Source organism: Alosa alosa, chromosome 6 (assembly GCF_017589495.1).
Source record: "Alosa alosa isolate M-15738 ecotype Scorff River chromosome 6, AALO_Geno_1.1, whole genome shotgun sequence".
NCBI lineage: Eukaryota > Metazoa > Chordata > Actinopteri > Clupeiformes > Clupeidae > Alosa > Alosa alosa.
Window position 1 is genome coordinate 20,316,842 of NC_063194.1, and position 16,067 is coordinate 20,332,908.

Genomic DNA, 16,067 nt, shown 5'->3' on the forward strand with positions numbered 1-16,067 from the left:
GCAGCGGAAATCTCCATATAACAGGCAATTCTACTTATGCAGGGCTGAACAAGACATTTGCATCCTATTTACACCATTTATAAATGTATAACAGAGATTAATACAATTGATCAGGGACTTGGCAATGTTCTTAATGGAGTTTATAGAAATGTGTTGCAGAGATTTGTACATGTTCTCAAAAACATAGACTTGTTCTTGACCGTGAACTAGCAACAGCAACAGCTACAGACTTACAATATATACATACCTGAACACTGGAAAGAACAGCTTTGTATTTCTCATGAAGGGCAAAAAAGAACTTGAGAGAAAGACATTAATCATTTGAGAAGCAAGTGGTTTTTGACAACACTGACACACAGCTCACAGAGCCGTCCTGTGCTGAGTACAATTCATTTCATCCTGTTCGCTCCCGGTCCCCCTCACTGATTTTGGAGCATTCTGTCACACAAGTGAATTATCTTACACCGAAATGTGTTAAAGCTGCACTCTCTGATCTGTACAATGGAAATTTCACAATACCCTGACACCTTCAGTCAAATAGCTGATCAAAGAGACTTTATGTACAAGCTGTGTCACCTGTGTTCCTGACAGCAACCACCAACATTTCTTTGGCCTCAGCCTGAAACAGCTTGCATGGGAATAAGAACATCTTAGGCCCTTCCAGTGTAAGTGATAATCAAGTGATCCATGTTTTGATGATATTTCAATAACTGAAGATTCATCATTAGCAACAAGGTACAAGAGTACAACAGTACAAGAGTGCTTCCTGTAGTACCTCAGCTTTAAAATGCTACAGATGATGAGATTGTGTCCTCAACGAATCAGTCCCAGCCAAAGTCTTGACCACTCATGTGGTAGAACTTCAGGTTGAATGGCCTGTAGAAGTCCCTGAGCTTCTGAAGAGCCTCTGGGGGAATGAGGGGGTGTGGCCGGCCCTTGGACTTGCCCAGGCAGCGGGGCCGCCCACTCCCCTCCGGTTTCTTCAGGCAGGGGAAGCCCTTGGTCTGGTTGAAGTAAAAGTGCTTGTCCCCGACGATGCGCTTGATGCCCAGAAAGTCCTGGACGCGACCCATCTCCCCCGCCGGGTCGGCCACTAGCTGCTCGCCGCTGACGAACATGAAACGCGAGAGCGGGAAGTGTCGCAGCCAGCTCTCCAGGTGCTGAGCGTACAGGCCGATCCGCACGGCGCTCCAGGACGTGTCGATGGCGTCCGGGCTGGAGGAGGAGGCGTTCCGGAAGGCCAGGCTCTGGAAGGAGGGCAGCCCGGGGTTCTTGGAGAGGGTCTGGGTGTAGTCGGAGACGGCCCTGGTCACCGGGTCCCGCACCACCACGATGAGTTTGGTGTCACAGTTCATGGCACAGACCCGCAGCGGTGCCTCTTTGGTCACAAAGTAGCTGGGCGTCTTTTCCATGGTCACCTGTCCCTCCAGTGTGCGAGGCATCAGATTTCTGTAGAGAGAGAAAAAGAGATGGAGTGGTGGACGAGAGAGGGGGTTAGGATGTGTTTTCATTAGTCAGATCATCACAAGTGAGTCACCAAACAGAGTAAACTGCAATTCGATTTGGTCAAAATAGAATGTTTCCTAAATCTCTAATCATTGTCTTCTCTGGTCTTTTGGCCTTTTCACAACAGTCTGGCCTGAACCAGACATTAGATATTCAGCACAACATACAGAACCCACAGTGTTATGGAACATGTGCACGTGAAAATAAGCAGTGTCACGTCTGGAACAACATCTGTCCACATTAAAACAATCAAAGTAAGTAAGAGACAGATTGTTAATGTTACCTCAAAATGTTAGTCTGTCCCCAGGGAAGAGAGAGAGACTACATCCGTTTACATAAACTTGATTTCTGTGGGATGAAAACATCCCACATTTTCACAGACCATAAAGTAAAAAACTAAACTACTGAACTTTAAAGTCCAATCTCAATCTGTTTCATTTCATTTAATTCATCAGTTATGTGCATGTATATTTGCACCACTAACTGATTTTCCTACAAAAGATTTTCCAATAGAAAAAAAAGAAGTTTGTTTGATCCAGAGTAATAAACGTTCCTCATAAGGATGTTGAATCTTTTTTGACCACGTCATTTTTCCATCTCCCTTTTCCTGGTCTGTTTGTGGTTCGGACAGCCATCAGAGAGGGACATGCCTCCATCACCAGCTCATCCATTATTTACTCCCTAAGCCGGCCCACATGGTTTGTGGTCGACATGTGGATTTTCAAGACAAATTGTAGCAATGTGCTCAGGGAAAATAAACACCATTAAGAGCACAACAACAGAAATGGCCCATAAGCTCAATAAGAAAACTTTGCTGACAAGTGCAATGAGTTTCGGTGGAACTTGCTTGATGGATTTGCAAAGTAAAGTGTCAATATGGCTCATTTCTGTCATTTGTTACTGTCTGAGAATGGTTGCTGGAGCATGTAGGCCAATATTAACAGTGCATGTCTGTGGTTTTAGGTGAACCTACATAATTATTCAGGATGAATTTCTATTCATCTGTAGTTGTATCTATCAAAAAATCCAAAAACACATTACTCTTGGTATCTTAATTTATTCAGAGGGCATACTGTATGTTAAAAGGACATATCAAACTCATAGCTACAGCAGACCTTTTCGTTTGTCTCCCTGAGACCTACAAGTTGCATAAAATCTACTCAAACTGAAAAAGAAAACACAAACCAAAAGTTACCAAAACAATAGACACATGCTTTTCTTTTCTCTGTTTAAAGTACAGAGCCCAACTCCAGACGCAGTAGAACCCTATGCACTGCAGCCTGAGAGAGCATCTAGCTCAGCTCAAATGGAACCGTGTGTGTGTGTTTAAATTACATCTGATTTCATGGTGTCAGAATTATAAGCTACAGATGTTTGTTGCCCACTCAACTCTTAAAGGGGAGGGGGTATGCTTAAATGTGGAACTTACTGCATATACGGACTGCCCAAAAAACGGAACACTAAAAATTATCTGTTTAATGGTCTAACTCTTCAGTGCCACAGTTTACAGTGAGTAGTTTTCTAAAATATACAAGATAGATAGATAGATAGATAGATAGATAGATAGATACTTTATTGATCCCCAGGGGAAATTCAAGTGTCTAACCTATACAAACAAATCTCCGATTTTGGTTTACAGGGACTTTAAGTGTGTATCAAATGAGCTTATATGTTGTATTCTGTATGGTAGGACAATAACTAGACTTCTGTGTTGGGTAGACAACAAATTCTGATTTTTTTTTTTACTTTAGAACAGATTTCTCCAGTTTAAACTGCTTTATTTCAGAAACGATCTCCTCTACAGGTTAGAGGAGGCTGTTTACGTCTCGTCTCTGAGTCAGTGTCTATCCTCCTGGGTCCTGCTGGGTTTGCTCTCTCCCTCAAGAGATAAATACATCCCCCTAATGAACACTAATGACTGCTCCAGCCAAAAGGGAAAAAAAAGGTTGAGTGTTATGTGTCGTTGTCTGGCCTCCTGTCTCCCAAATATTATTCCCCCCAGATCAATCTGTCTGTCTTGGTGGCTCCAGAAGAGGTGCTCTTTAACGAAGGATCAAGCTGCCCCTGAACCAGACACTCTGCCAGGGCTCAAGGCCTCACAGACGCTCCAGTCTGCTCACCTTTGCTGTTGTTCACCACTCATAAATACTTAATGCAGGGAGGAGGCTCAGAGATATAACCTCTACACCATCCAAGTCTAGAGCAGGGGGGTACAGACGCACATTTGTATGGGAGCGGCAGTGTTGCCAGCATGTATGAGAATATGCGGACATCTGTGTGTGTGTGTGTGACCTGCATGTGCATCAGTGTCTGTTTTGATAGGGGTTGATGTGTTTGAAAGGGGTTGTGTGTGTTTGTCTGTGTGTGTCTGTGTGTGTGTGTGTGCACATAACTATTGTACGTATTTAGGTGCTCCTGTGATCCTGTATGTCAGTTCAGAAAGTTTCAAAACCACTGACGCTGAAGATTCTGAACAGTTCCACTGTTCTGCATTTACTCTGAGTCTAGTCTTTTCAAGAACTGCTTTGTTGCTCCCACCACAATCACCAACTCTGTAATATGAGTCCCTGGAGAGACATCAGCATCCTTGATTTTTTTTATGATACAACGCAATCAAGGCCTGATAGAAACATCTCGTAAACATCAATAAAAACAAAAGCCCTGAAGCACTACAGTCTTTGTGCATGAGACAGCCGATCTTTTCCAAGCAAATCCTGCCCATGTGTACAGATCTGTACAACACCGCTGATGTCTCAAAGCCATGTTATATACAGAGAGGGCTATGTAGAAGAGTAGAATAAACATGGGAACAAACATAAAGACGCGCAATATCTTTTTACAATTCAACATTTGTATCTAAAGCTTTAATGATGTAAACACTTCCTGAAGGGACTTTGATGACATGCTGCAAGGGTATTAAGAAGTCAACTCCTCAGGATTTGCAATAACAACAACACTGCACACAAAGTTAAACATTCCGACACATTCTACATACCAACAACAACAGAAAGCCACATCAGACAAAAAAAACTGCTGCACCAGATTATTTTTTATTGCCAATAAAACAGTTCACAGACATAAGTTCAACAATAACCAAGCCAATCCTCCAAATCTGAAGGAAGGTGTTTAGCCTCATAAAGTCTGTATTTTAATGGATAATCAAGGGAATATTGGACAGTTAACATTGTCTCTTCACTCCCCCTGTGGTTATGGTCAGCCATCAATTTTAGGCCCATATGTACTGCTTTATATTTTAAGTTATACCTCACATTAAGAACCTCGAGGTCCCTCTAAGGTTTAAGGAGTCATTTTTATTTATATTTCATATTGAGAAGTATTACTACCCTTCTATTGCAATTCCAGCCTTAAGAAATAAGTACATCATCATAGAGCTTCAATACTACACACAGCAGAAGAAAGAGCTCTGAGTTTGTTTCTTTTTCATTTTCTACAATCGTAATCAAACATCAGTATTTGCTGGCTTGGCAACGGACACAAACATGACATCCAAGAATTTTGAATATGTTTCACTGGCTGTTTCCTGTCAGATATCACCACCACACTATTTGGACATGACATCTCTCTCAGCCGTTGACCTCTCTAGAACCACAGAAAGCTAAGCCATGGCTGTCCTTGTGATATTTAAAAAAAAAAAACACTTCCTTATCTGTCAGGATGCATTTCAGCAAAAAAAAAACATTAACTGGCAACGATTAGACTGAAATGGAGGATAAGATCGACAGCAGCCCAGATCTGATGTCTGATGCCACTGAGTGCTGATGGACGTGTATAACAAAACAATTCATGATAAACTAAATGAAATGATCAAGCAAGGGCATGTTACAAAGGATAGCACAAAGGAACAGTTTATTTGCATTTGTTCAACTAAGACCTTTTAAAGCCAATTCAAAGTGGAAGCAAACGTGATCATAACAAAACTAAATATCCCATATGTTTCTATGTTCTATGTTTCTGACTTAAGAAAGATCACATGGAAGGTCAAGACAAATTAATCTCAACTGCAACCATCAATCCATGGTTTATGCAATTCTTTGGAAATGAATCACTACCAGTCAATTTTCCATCATGCTGGATGAACGTATTTAGAATGCAGTTTTCATTATTGAAAATCAGGCATGGAACTTGACATGACAGAATACAAATATGTGTAGGCTACATTATGCCCTGTGTTGTAACATAGACTATATAAACTGTAAAAAGTGGATCCTCAATGATCCTCATTAGAACTACATTTTTGTAAGAAGTTCCATAAATTCACCAGTGCACTGCTAGATTGCTGACCATTTATGAACAACAGCTCTCTCAAAGCATTTCATGCCAAATACTGTTGCTTTTTTAAAGCATTTTATTCATCTCTTGTTGTTCCACTGCTTCAAAATCCTCCCTTATCTCATGGGGACAAACCTTCCCTTGGTAAACGTACAGTATATGGTGTCTACAGGAAAATTATGTACAAAATCTTGTAAACTGCCCAAGCACAACATCATAAGAGCTATGTGGTATTTGAGTCAGTGCCCATCTTTCCTACTAAAATATTTCTGGCATGATCAAAGAATGTCAAGGCTACAAAAAGTCCATGTTCCAGATGGTTACTGCCCCCCTTTGCTGTATTTCCATATTTTAATTGCAATCCAATAGAAAATGGCCTTTTGTGTCAGAGGGGAAAGGTCAGCGAATTGACAAACTGTCAACATATTGATAACAGAACTTGCAGTCGTTTTTTCCCATTCAACTGCATGGCTTAAACTCTCTGGAGACCTTCTCATAAATCATACATCATTTATCGTACATGATCGATATCCATGTCTATGCTCTTATATTATCTTTCATTACTGTTGGTACTCTGTACTATATGAAAACTAGATGTACCGCAGAGCGGTACAAAATGTGACCACCGCCCAGTCCAGCACATGTTTTCCACAAAAATAAGTCACGCTGAAAGGCATATATGATTCTAACTGTCTCACTGAATTGCATTATGCACACTCAGTTCTCACTGGTATCTGCTAGACAACAAGTACCAAAACATGATTAGTTCATAGATTTCACATGTAATATACATTTTATACAACCCCACCCCCATCTTGCCTGTTCATAATTGTACATGTTTATGTTTATGTGTGTGTGGGTGGGTGTGTGTGCGTGCATGTGTGTGTTTGCCTGTTTATGTGCCTGTGTGTGTGCATGTGCATGCATGCGTATATATGTCTACTGTGTGAGTATGTGTCATACTTAGGATTACTGTAAATGTATGTGTGTGCGTGTGTATCTGTTTATGCACATGTGTGCATATGGAATGGGTTTACATGACCCCTGGAGGCAAACATATGCAAAAAATTGGTCATCCTAGGCCCTACAGTTCTCAAGATATTCACAGAAAACTGTGTCTGCCCTACCCTCCTTTCGGGGGGTCCAGTCCAGCGGGGGGGGGCTACAGATCAAAACGAAAAGCGATGGTTCCATGCTATCCATGTGGGGTTACATGCCCACCAAGTTTTGTGTACCCCGGTCTTACAGTGTCCCGGGAATCCTTGACGGAAATTTGGACATGAAAAAAAAAAAAAAAAAGAATCTGACTAGCTGCGCGGCGGTCATAATAATTTTTTAGCAAGTGGTGTGTCCAAATGAATGCTTTCAAAAAGTTCTAAAATATATCTCCTGTTTGAAATCTAAAAATGAAAATTATTCATGGCTTTGTTTGTTTATTTGTTTTTTGACTTGGCTGGACTTTATCCAATATAGGTTCCTTTTCTATAACAGACATGGTTTTGGAGTTGGAGTCCATAAACACTGCTACATTGTCAGTAATGCAGACAGAAAACAGAAAAACACAGTTACTATGCAGGTTTAGGTATTTTTGGCGAGTTTAGAGCTCCCTCAGAGTCGCAATGTATTTATTTGTCACTCTGCTATTGTAAATAGCAAACTTCCCTTATCCCCACACACACACACACACAAATGCAAATGCTTTTGTTGTGGAGGTGAAGGATTTACAACAGGCAAAAACTATCTCCAAAGAGCTATATCTATACTGACAAGGTAAGGTTTCAGATTCTTGCGAGTTTTAGCAGTCTTGGAAGCCACTCTTGGAAGTTGCATGGCTGGTTTTCTCGGTAGGGACTCTCTGCTGTATAGCTATGCTAGGTAAACGATTTGCTGAACGAAGTCGTTTACCATTAAAATTGGCTTCATGAAGGTGAAAATCTTGCATAGTGTGCCTTTAAACTCTGATTCAATGCATATATTTACATGTATTTATTTGAGAAATGTTCTTAATTGTGTAGGCTACTATTGTAAGACGTGTGATTTAATTGTCTGCATTTTTATGGCGAGATCAACTGTAAAGGAACACACAAAACAAATGAGTCAGTTATTAAGTTGTCAGAAACTATTGACCAAGTAATTTAAAATACTAATGTAATGGCAAGTAATTTAAAAGAATATGTTTCATTCATAGCATGGCTCATAGGCCTATTATAGATCCACTGTTAGTGCTATCCTCTCTCTTTGGATCATATGTGAAACAAACAAAAATAAAAACAGATAACACAAACAAGAAAACCATTACTTTTAAAAGTAATGTACTTTTAAATAAGTTTGATAGGGCAGTTCTGTGGGTTTCTGCATAATGATCACAGATGGACAAAAAATTACAAACAAATTACCAAAGACCCGAATGAAAGGTTTGGAAGCAAACCGAAAATGTGGTCTGGCAATGATACGTCAGAGAAGCACATTCAGGCATTGACTCCTTGATGATCTCAAGATGCACCAGTGACGGGTGAATGGACTGTTTGCAAGGTCTTGGTGAGGCAGCACAGCCAGCCAAGGACATGAGTTCTCACAAATGAAATCATGAAATCAGCATGATCCATCACTTTTAGAAAACACAGCTCAGGATTGTGTAGTGTCTCTTGTGCATTTATTTTCACTTTTCTTCCATCATGGGGAAGTATTCACTATGTGGATGTTTCACTGAAACAACACCTGGTCACCCCTTTCTGTCCTTGTTAACATTTCCAAATCACCATGGAGCTGAAGTCTCTGACTGGGATCAGCAGGCCAGGATTGCCATGGGGACAGAGAGCTGCTTATACTGAAATCCTCTCCACATTCCGCATTATATTTACAAATATAATATGTTTCATGGATTTGTTTTTTACTGATATACAAATATAATATATCTCTTCATCATTACAGCTTGTGTAATTTTGCAGAAGTAAACAAAGGACTAGGGGCACTTAAATTCAACAACAGTAACTATTCAGCTATGTTTGTTTTGTCAAATATGATTTTACCACACTCTCATACAAGACACAGACCCTTTTTGTCAACCTGAGCCAAGAGGCGTTTGGTGAACTGCGAATAGCTTTGCCCCTTACTGCCTCCACTGCAGGCATCAAAATTATGCAAGCTGTCAGCAACGAAACAGGAGGAGAATAAAGAAGCATCCCTCAAATCAGATGTCAGGGATCAGCTAGGTTTGTGGGAAAAGCTGACATGTAAGGCCAGCGCGGAATTTTAATGAATGTAGACAAACAGCGCATGTTCACTGAGGCGTGACAGTCAGGTGACCCCCACGCTAACAGGAAGAGGTGACCGCCAGGCCCCCCCACATAAACGCTTTGCAACCAGTCTCGTCCCATCAACTGTGACTCCAATGGAGAGGCCTGCCGCAGTTTCCTCTTCAGTGAGTCATTATGCTTGAACTGTCACCAGGGCTCTCTTTGAAAAGAAAATTGTAAATAATAAAAAGAAAAAAAGCTTTCAGACCAGACAGGTCCAAAGGCAGGTGTCTTGACCCTGACAACTGGCGCATGCAATGAGGAAACCTCTGTGCAATCGCTCTCCTTGCGTTTGAAACCTGAGCCAGTAAATGCCAAAATGATGGCGCAGGTTACCCAGTGTTATGTGTGTATTTTGGATGACAGCTCATTTTTTGACGTTGTAGTGGTAAGGCTTACCATCAGTGTTACTGTCTATTCTCTTGAATGTCATAACATTGTTTTTCTCTCTCTTTAACACTGTTTTCTTGTTCTGCTTTTACAGGGTGGCTAGTATTGCATGGGGAGGAACATAACAGAAGATGTTTTCATGGTGCCATCTTTGTAAAAGACCGTGTACGAGGCTTGATACCATTTTGAGTGATACTATGCACTCATGGGGGAGCTTTGTGGCCACATCTGTATGTACCAGCAAAGCCACAAGCAGGAGGATTCTGGGAGTCCCAGGCCTCAGGACCTCCACTACCGGCACCATGCTTGCCACCAGCAGCTTCACTGGTCGGGGCAATTAAAAGACAAGCAGTGCCCTGTACTGCTTCCTGGAAGAGAGATCTGCCACAGGCATTTCCAGACAAACACTTCATCCTGGCTTCCAGTGCTGGGCCCAGGCCTGGGTATGGGAGCGTAGGTGAAGAGAAGGGAGGGTGGGTGGTGGAGGGGGGTGGGCAGGGGGGCAGCACACTTAAAATGATCAGCAGTAAAGTACTTCCATCTGTTTTCCTGTTTTACGTGAAATTCTGCTCAAACATATTGAATTTTTAACTATCTCTCATTCTCTCTCTCTCTCTCTCTCTCTCTCATTCTCTCTCTCTCTCTCTCTCTCTCATTCTCTCTCTCTCTCTCTCTCTCTCATTCTCTCATGTTCAACAGTGAAACTGGGTGCTGCTGGGGGGGAATCAGACCTCTGCACTATGGCAGCAGTCTCTTTTGCAAAGATCATCCAGACATCTGGAGATCATCAGGGGTGATTCCATTCACTGGAGTAGAACCATGGACAAATTACAGCTTTGGTCATCTAGGTCAACGTTTCCATTAGCAGTTATCACTTACAATAGTAAAGCCTTCACCACACACACACACACACACACACACACACACACACACACACACACACACACACAATCTCACTGTGCAGGCGAGATGCATCATCTACGAGCACTGGCCCTCCTTTCAAATGCAAACCAAACCAGTCTGTACATGCATGACCTGTCCTGGATGATAGATGCTTTTTTCCGCCTAACTAAAATAAAATTAATCTGATTGTCTGTTTGTATTGACTTGTCACTTAAGGACATGTGATTTATGAAGAATTGAGATGTACTGACAGACAAAATCATTCAAATATATTATGCATGCACTCGCTGATGCAAGGCTCCACATGATCTGTACATCAGATAAGAGACAAGATGTGGCAAAGGTTGCATACATCTGAATATAATTTGGTTGGGAAACACAGCTTGCTTAGATGAAACAGTAGGATTGTATATTATTGATAAATCTAAGATCTGCTGTGTACGTTTTACATTGGGATTATCAAATCAAACTTCAGATCATTTTGATGTGAGTGACTGAAAGGCATGCACACTTTCACACAATGAATTCTTGTGACACTTATATCTTACTCTAGGTAGCCCCAATCAACTTCTCAGAAATCGAACAAGAGTGCAAGACCACCTGTCTCTCTCCCTCGTTTAAGATTAAGCTCCTAAGTGCAAGTATCGTTCTGGAGAGATGTGCACAGCAAGTTAGGCTACCCTTGAAAAGCCTACTGCAGGGTTACCAACTTTACCTCAAAGCATTGCCTAGCTGTACATTGTGCATTAACAGGTGTCGTATGCGAGGTGGGGTGAACATTTTTGACGGATACTGTCTGAGTTGGTGAACTGGACAGACATAACTGTAACATGTCTTGCCTTTAACAACAGGTCAGCTCTGTGTAAATAGGTTGGTCCGAATCTGTTGAACACTACATGTCATGACGATTCTAAATAATTACTTAAAACGCGGCACAAAGATGGTTTTATATAAAACTGTGAGACAAGTTGTCCATTGTACACATAAGACAACCCGATGAGGTCTGTGTTTCATACCTGTACCACTCCAGCCCCTTGTCATAGAATCTGTCAAAAAAGTGGGGTTCCGCGCCAACAGCTCTAACATCAGGGTGGACGCGCAGAAACTCCAGAAGTGCTCTAGTTCCACCCTTCTTGACGCCAATGATGATGGCTTGGGGGAATTTCTTGGATCCAAATGAATTCGATACAGGCATTGCGCTCCTGGAAACAGCCTCGCCAGCACCTGCCCTCTCCGGCATCTGTTGCTGCAAGTGACCGATGACTTGCCAGGCAAATTTAGGTGAAACGCTGGAGAGGCCAGGAATAAAGTCCGTTCGGTTGCGTATAGGATGCGCGACACGTGAATATTCTGAAAGTCTGACATTATCTTGAAAGTCGTCCCCGACATCATATTCACTGACGGAGGTCTGCAGATCAAATGTGCCTTTTGGGAAGGAGTGAGAGAATCCGGCGAGGCTATAGAATAAATACATGAAAACCAAAAGCATGATAAAGAATACAGATACTTTGGACAGCGCCTTGCCGAAGTTCAACCTAATGCTGCATACACGACATCCCATGGATCGTTCTCCTGGTCAGAGCAGATACAGCAGAAAGTTGACATGCTGTTCCACTCTGTATCAAATAGCCGTGTTCCGGTCTTCATCAAAGATAAGAAGACGTGTCCCAATTTTCCACTGAAATTATAATTTAGAAGTCTAGTTAAAAATATTCCCTTTCACTTAAAATAAAAAGTGACACCAGTGTACCAAATGAAATTGTTGCGTGTCTGGTGTTCATTTCTCTCAAATCAAGTGTGGCAGTGCCCGTGGTACTGCATGGAAGAATTCATTTCTCATCACTTACATGTCATTCAAAAACTGTAATCCACGCCCATTCCTCAAGTCTCCACCCTTTCCAAATAAACCCAGTACATAGAAAACCATGTTCTTGAAGTCTGAGGAGCAGAATTCAGAGAAGCCAATAGCTTATAAAAGTGATATCAAAGTGTAATTTTATATACAAAGAACAAACAATAACTGTTTTATTAATTTCTTCAGCACAACAAACACATTGTCCTGAGTAGCTAACTGTACACTTCAATTAACTGTTTTATGTGAACATTTTATCAGGCTTCAAAACCCTTCAGTTTTGAAAGAATACAATACAATACAATAACATTAAAGACCTGCACTGAGACATGTTCCCATGTAATTTGCAATATAATCTGTCATAATTTCTGTTGGGATTAAGGGTAGACATTTCAGATATGTCACACACTAACTGATCACTCTCCCTAGTCCCTATAATCTTACATTATACTTTTTTCCCCTCAAAGCAGAACTTTACCTGAAACCTCAATGCCATGATTTTGGGAAAATGAAAACACGCTCATCAGAGAGAGGCCAAGGTGTGTGAACAGTTATGGGCAGAGACGGTTTTGAGGGATTTGCTCATCACTGTAAAGCTATGGAGGCATATCACGTTACCCGCTGGCAGGGCTGTGGGCTCCTTTGAACTGCACTAATACCAGTGTCTCAAGAGTGAATGGGAGCGGTAATGGAGAAGACCAGGCGTCTGGGAAACACATGCATCAAGGTGCCCCGAGGGAGGCGGCCATGACACCACGAACAGAGACACACTGAGGGCGAGAGACAGCACAAGAGGAGGGAAAAACTCAAAAACAGTCAGAAAAAAATGAGTGTGTGTGAGTGTGTGAGTGTGTGTGTTGGGGGGGGCAGAAAACAACAAGACAAGAGTGAGCGAGAAACGAGTATGAGTGAATGGCACATGCTGTATATGTGTTGACAGGGAGAGCACGATCATCTGTAATGTGACATGTCTCCCTCATTAACTTGTTACTTTTCCTGCCTGGCTGCTGGAGCCTTGAACATATATGTCTCCTCAGAGCTCAGCAATTGCTGCGGAAACAGGCGCACATCTGTTAATATTTCCACGTGCTGGGAAAATGTGGGGCTGCCAGCGGGATAAGAGGGGATGAGGGTTTACCCGCTCACTCGGATGACTGAGAGGGAGCGGCGCACAGAGAAGTCTGCGGTCGGCGAGGAAACACATGGAAGCAGTGCTCACACTGATTTCCTGTCCTGTGACACATAGGGGGCCTATCCACAACTTTTTTTAGAGGTTATGCAAGATAAGAAAAATATGAATAAAGTAAAATCCTTTTTTCAAGATAGTGTTACAATTAAAATGCACAACACAAGTGCAATGTGTGAAGTAAGTACTATATTTATTTTTAAAGTGCTCAATAGCATTCATGAGAATGAAGGGATTTATGTTCACAGTTTCAAACCATGAAGTGACTGCGTGACGTGAGCAGCAGTAAAGGGACATTTAAAGTGAAGGAACGAGGCCCAAACGCTGCCTTTCACACTTTATCTACAATTTTATTTGCTTGGGTCTGTCGCTAATTGCTCTATTTAGAACCAGCTTGGCAGACTCTATCCAGACTCCAAAATGCATGCCCTGAAACGCAGAAACAAACAGTCCCCGGTGATGCCTAAAACACATGCATGGTGGATGTGCGTTCTGTCTGCCATTCCCACTGACAGATTGCTTCTGCTGCAGGCCCTCAGATGGTCTGACCATGTGTCAGCCATTACGGCAAATTACAAGTCTCCTCCACCAAAGGAGAATGTTCCACCCTCATTTTGTCATTTCCATGCCCAAAAGAAGCTCTCAGTCATTTGCAATACCCGCAAAGGATGCCCACCAGCTATGTCTCCGCCAAAGGATTTCTGAAACCATAATCTTTCGAAAACGGCACAACAGAGTCCCTTTGTACTTACAATGGCGGTAAGATATGTAACCACTAAGCTATGTGTAACTTGAGGGCCACCGAGTGTGTGAATACCACTGAGGAACTGGACACTATTGAAAACTGTATGCAGCTCACTTAAACTGCTTGTATATGTGCATGTTTGTATATGTATATCACAGAGTGTATGTATGCACGCTGTGTGTGTGTGTGTGTGTGTGTGTGTGTGTGTCTGTGCGTATGCGTGTGTGTGTGTGTGTGTGTGTGTGTGTGAGAGAGAGAGAGACAGAAAGAGGGAGATAGACAGAGAGAGTGAGTGTGTTGTGTGTGATGCGGATGGCCTTGTGAAAAACTACGCACAGGCAAAAAAAACACACAGACACCAGCTTTGGAACTGAAAATAGCGCGATCCCTCAAAAGCTACAAAGGATGCATCCAAAGCTGGATTCGCACACCAAAGCAGCATGAAATGCTTCTGTGCCGCAGGGCAGGGAGTTCCTGCAGTAACCGCTGGCTCACCTGGCCACGGGGTTAGGGCCACTGTCAGAGGGGATCAGAGGATATGAGGGAGAACAAAGCCGGAAATAGACCAGATCAGCTGCAGCCCAGTCCAGCTCCTAACCCTTTGACACCTTTCATCTGCAAACCACATGAAAAAGGCATACACAAAGGGTTAAACTCGATCGGGAGATCATGACTGACAGGCCCCACTGTAGAAGTTTTGACTTTGACTTGACTTGACTATGCATGTTGCAATGGATTGATCGATTTAGTTGGCTCATCGGTGAACATAATGACACTTAAGTTATGCTTTGTTCTGCCATAGTTAGTCAGTCTGCGAATCACACTAAGAGACAATTTAGGACATGTGCAATATCAAAATGGTGGATATTAATTCATTGTTGGTTTGAAACTTTCACCAGCAGTGCTGTGTAGCAATTCTATATGGATATAATTTTCAATCACCTGAAAGGCTGTTTAGTTCTGCCGCATAAGACTATTTCCTTCCTGGCTCATGCTCAGTTAAGAAATGTTCCGGGTGTCCATCAGAGAAGCTCAGACCTGTCAGTTGAGACACGGCTATTATCTCTCTCTCGCTCTCTCTCTCTCTCTCTCTCTCTCTCTCTCTATCTATCTCTCTCTCTCTCTCACACACACACACACACACACACACAAAACAGAACAGGTACAGGCTTATATGTATACATCTTAATGTTACATTATGCAGGATTCCAGAGAAGGAAATAGAAGAACCAGTTTTGTTTAACAACAGATGCAGCTGCAACTGAAAATATTCCTCTACGCATCTGTGTCCACAGCTCACACAACACAAGTCCTGGCAGGGCGGGGTTGGGCAGTAGTAACACAGTATGTTTTATCAGATGGGCATTTGGAAAAGAAAAGGGCCATGTGCCCGGGACATGTTGGTACAAGGGGGGGATTTGTTGTAGCCAGTGGATTGTTTGCAGAGCAGGATAAATAAAAGAATGGCCCTGAATGACAGTTATGTCATTGGAGCAGCCACAGGAAGGATTAAGGTGCACCGCAGCCTCCGTTTAATGTTAAACACATAGATAGTAGGGTGTGGATATAGTAACTGTGTGTGTGTGTGTGTGTGTGTGTGTGTGTGTGTGTGTGTGTGTGTGTGTGTGTGTGTGTGTGTGTGTGTGTGTGTGTGTGTGTGTGTGTGTGTGTGTGTGTGTGTGTGTGTGTGTGTGTGTGTGTGTGTGTGAGAGCGTATCAAAACAAGAAAGAACAAGAACAAGACAGGTGAGACTGACAGTCAATATGACTTTGGTATATAGTTTCATGCCTTGCAGCTCACTTGTAGGATTAACAGGGACTTGTGGCTGCAGAGTTGACAGGCTGGAGAAAAAGTTGTCTTGCTGATGTCAAATAGGCAAATGCCTTGTGTTTGAGTGT

General features: G+C 42.3%; 1 protein-coding gene across 1 annotated transcript; it reads right to left on the bottom strand.

Annotated features, from left to right (window-relative positions):
• On the bottom strand, positions 1 to 12,144 carry LOC125296121 (heparan sulfate glucosamine 3-O-sulfotransferase 6-like). The gene is made up of 2 exons (XM_048245814.1): positions 11,402 to 12,144; positions 1 to 1,449 (listed from the first exon to the last, which is right to left on the bottom strand). The coding sequence occupies exons 1-2, from the start codon at positions 11,944 to 11,946 to the stop codon at positions 822 to 824; spliced, it is 1,173 nt and encodes a 390-aa protein (XP_048101771.1). The 5' UTR covers positions 11,947 to 12,144; the 3' UTR covers positions 1 to 821.
• Positions 12,145 to 16,067: the final 3,923 nt, after the last annotated feature.

Bases quoted from the DNA above. Each gene is read 5' to 3' on its own strand.
- LOC125296121 (XM_048245814.1), bottom strand. From the start codon at position 11,946: ATGGGATGTCGTGTATGCAGCATTAGGTTGAACTTCGGCAAGGCGCTG. The intron at 1,450-11,401 runs GTATGAAACACA...CTCTCTCTACAG, and splicing joins AAGGGGCTGGAGTGGTACAG to AAATCTGATGCCTCGCACAC.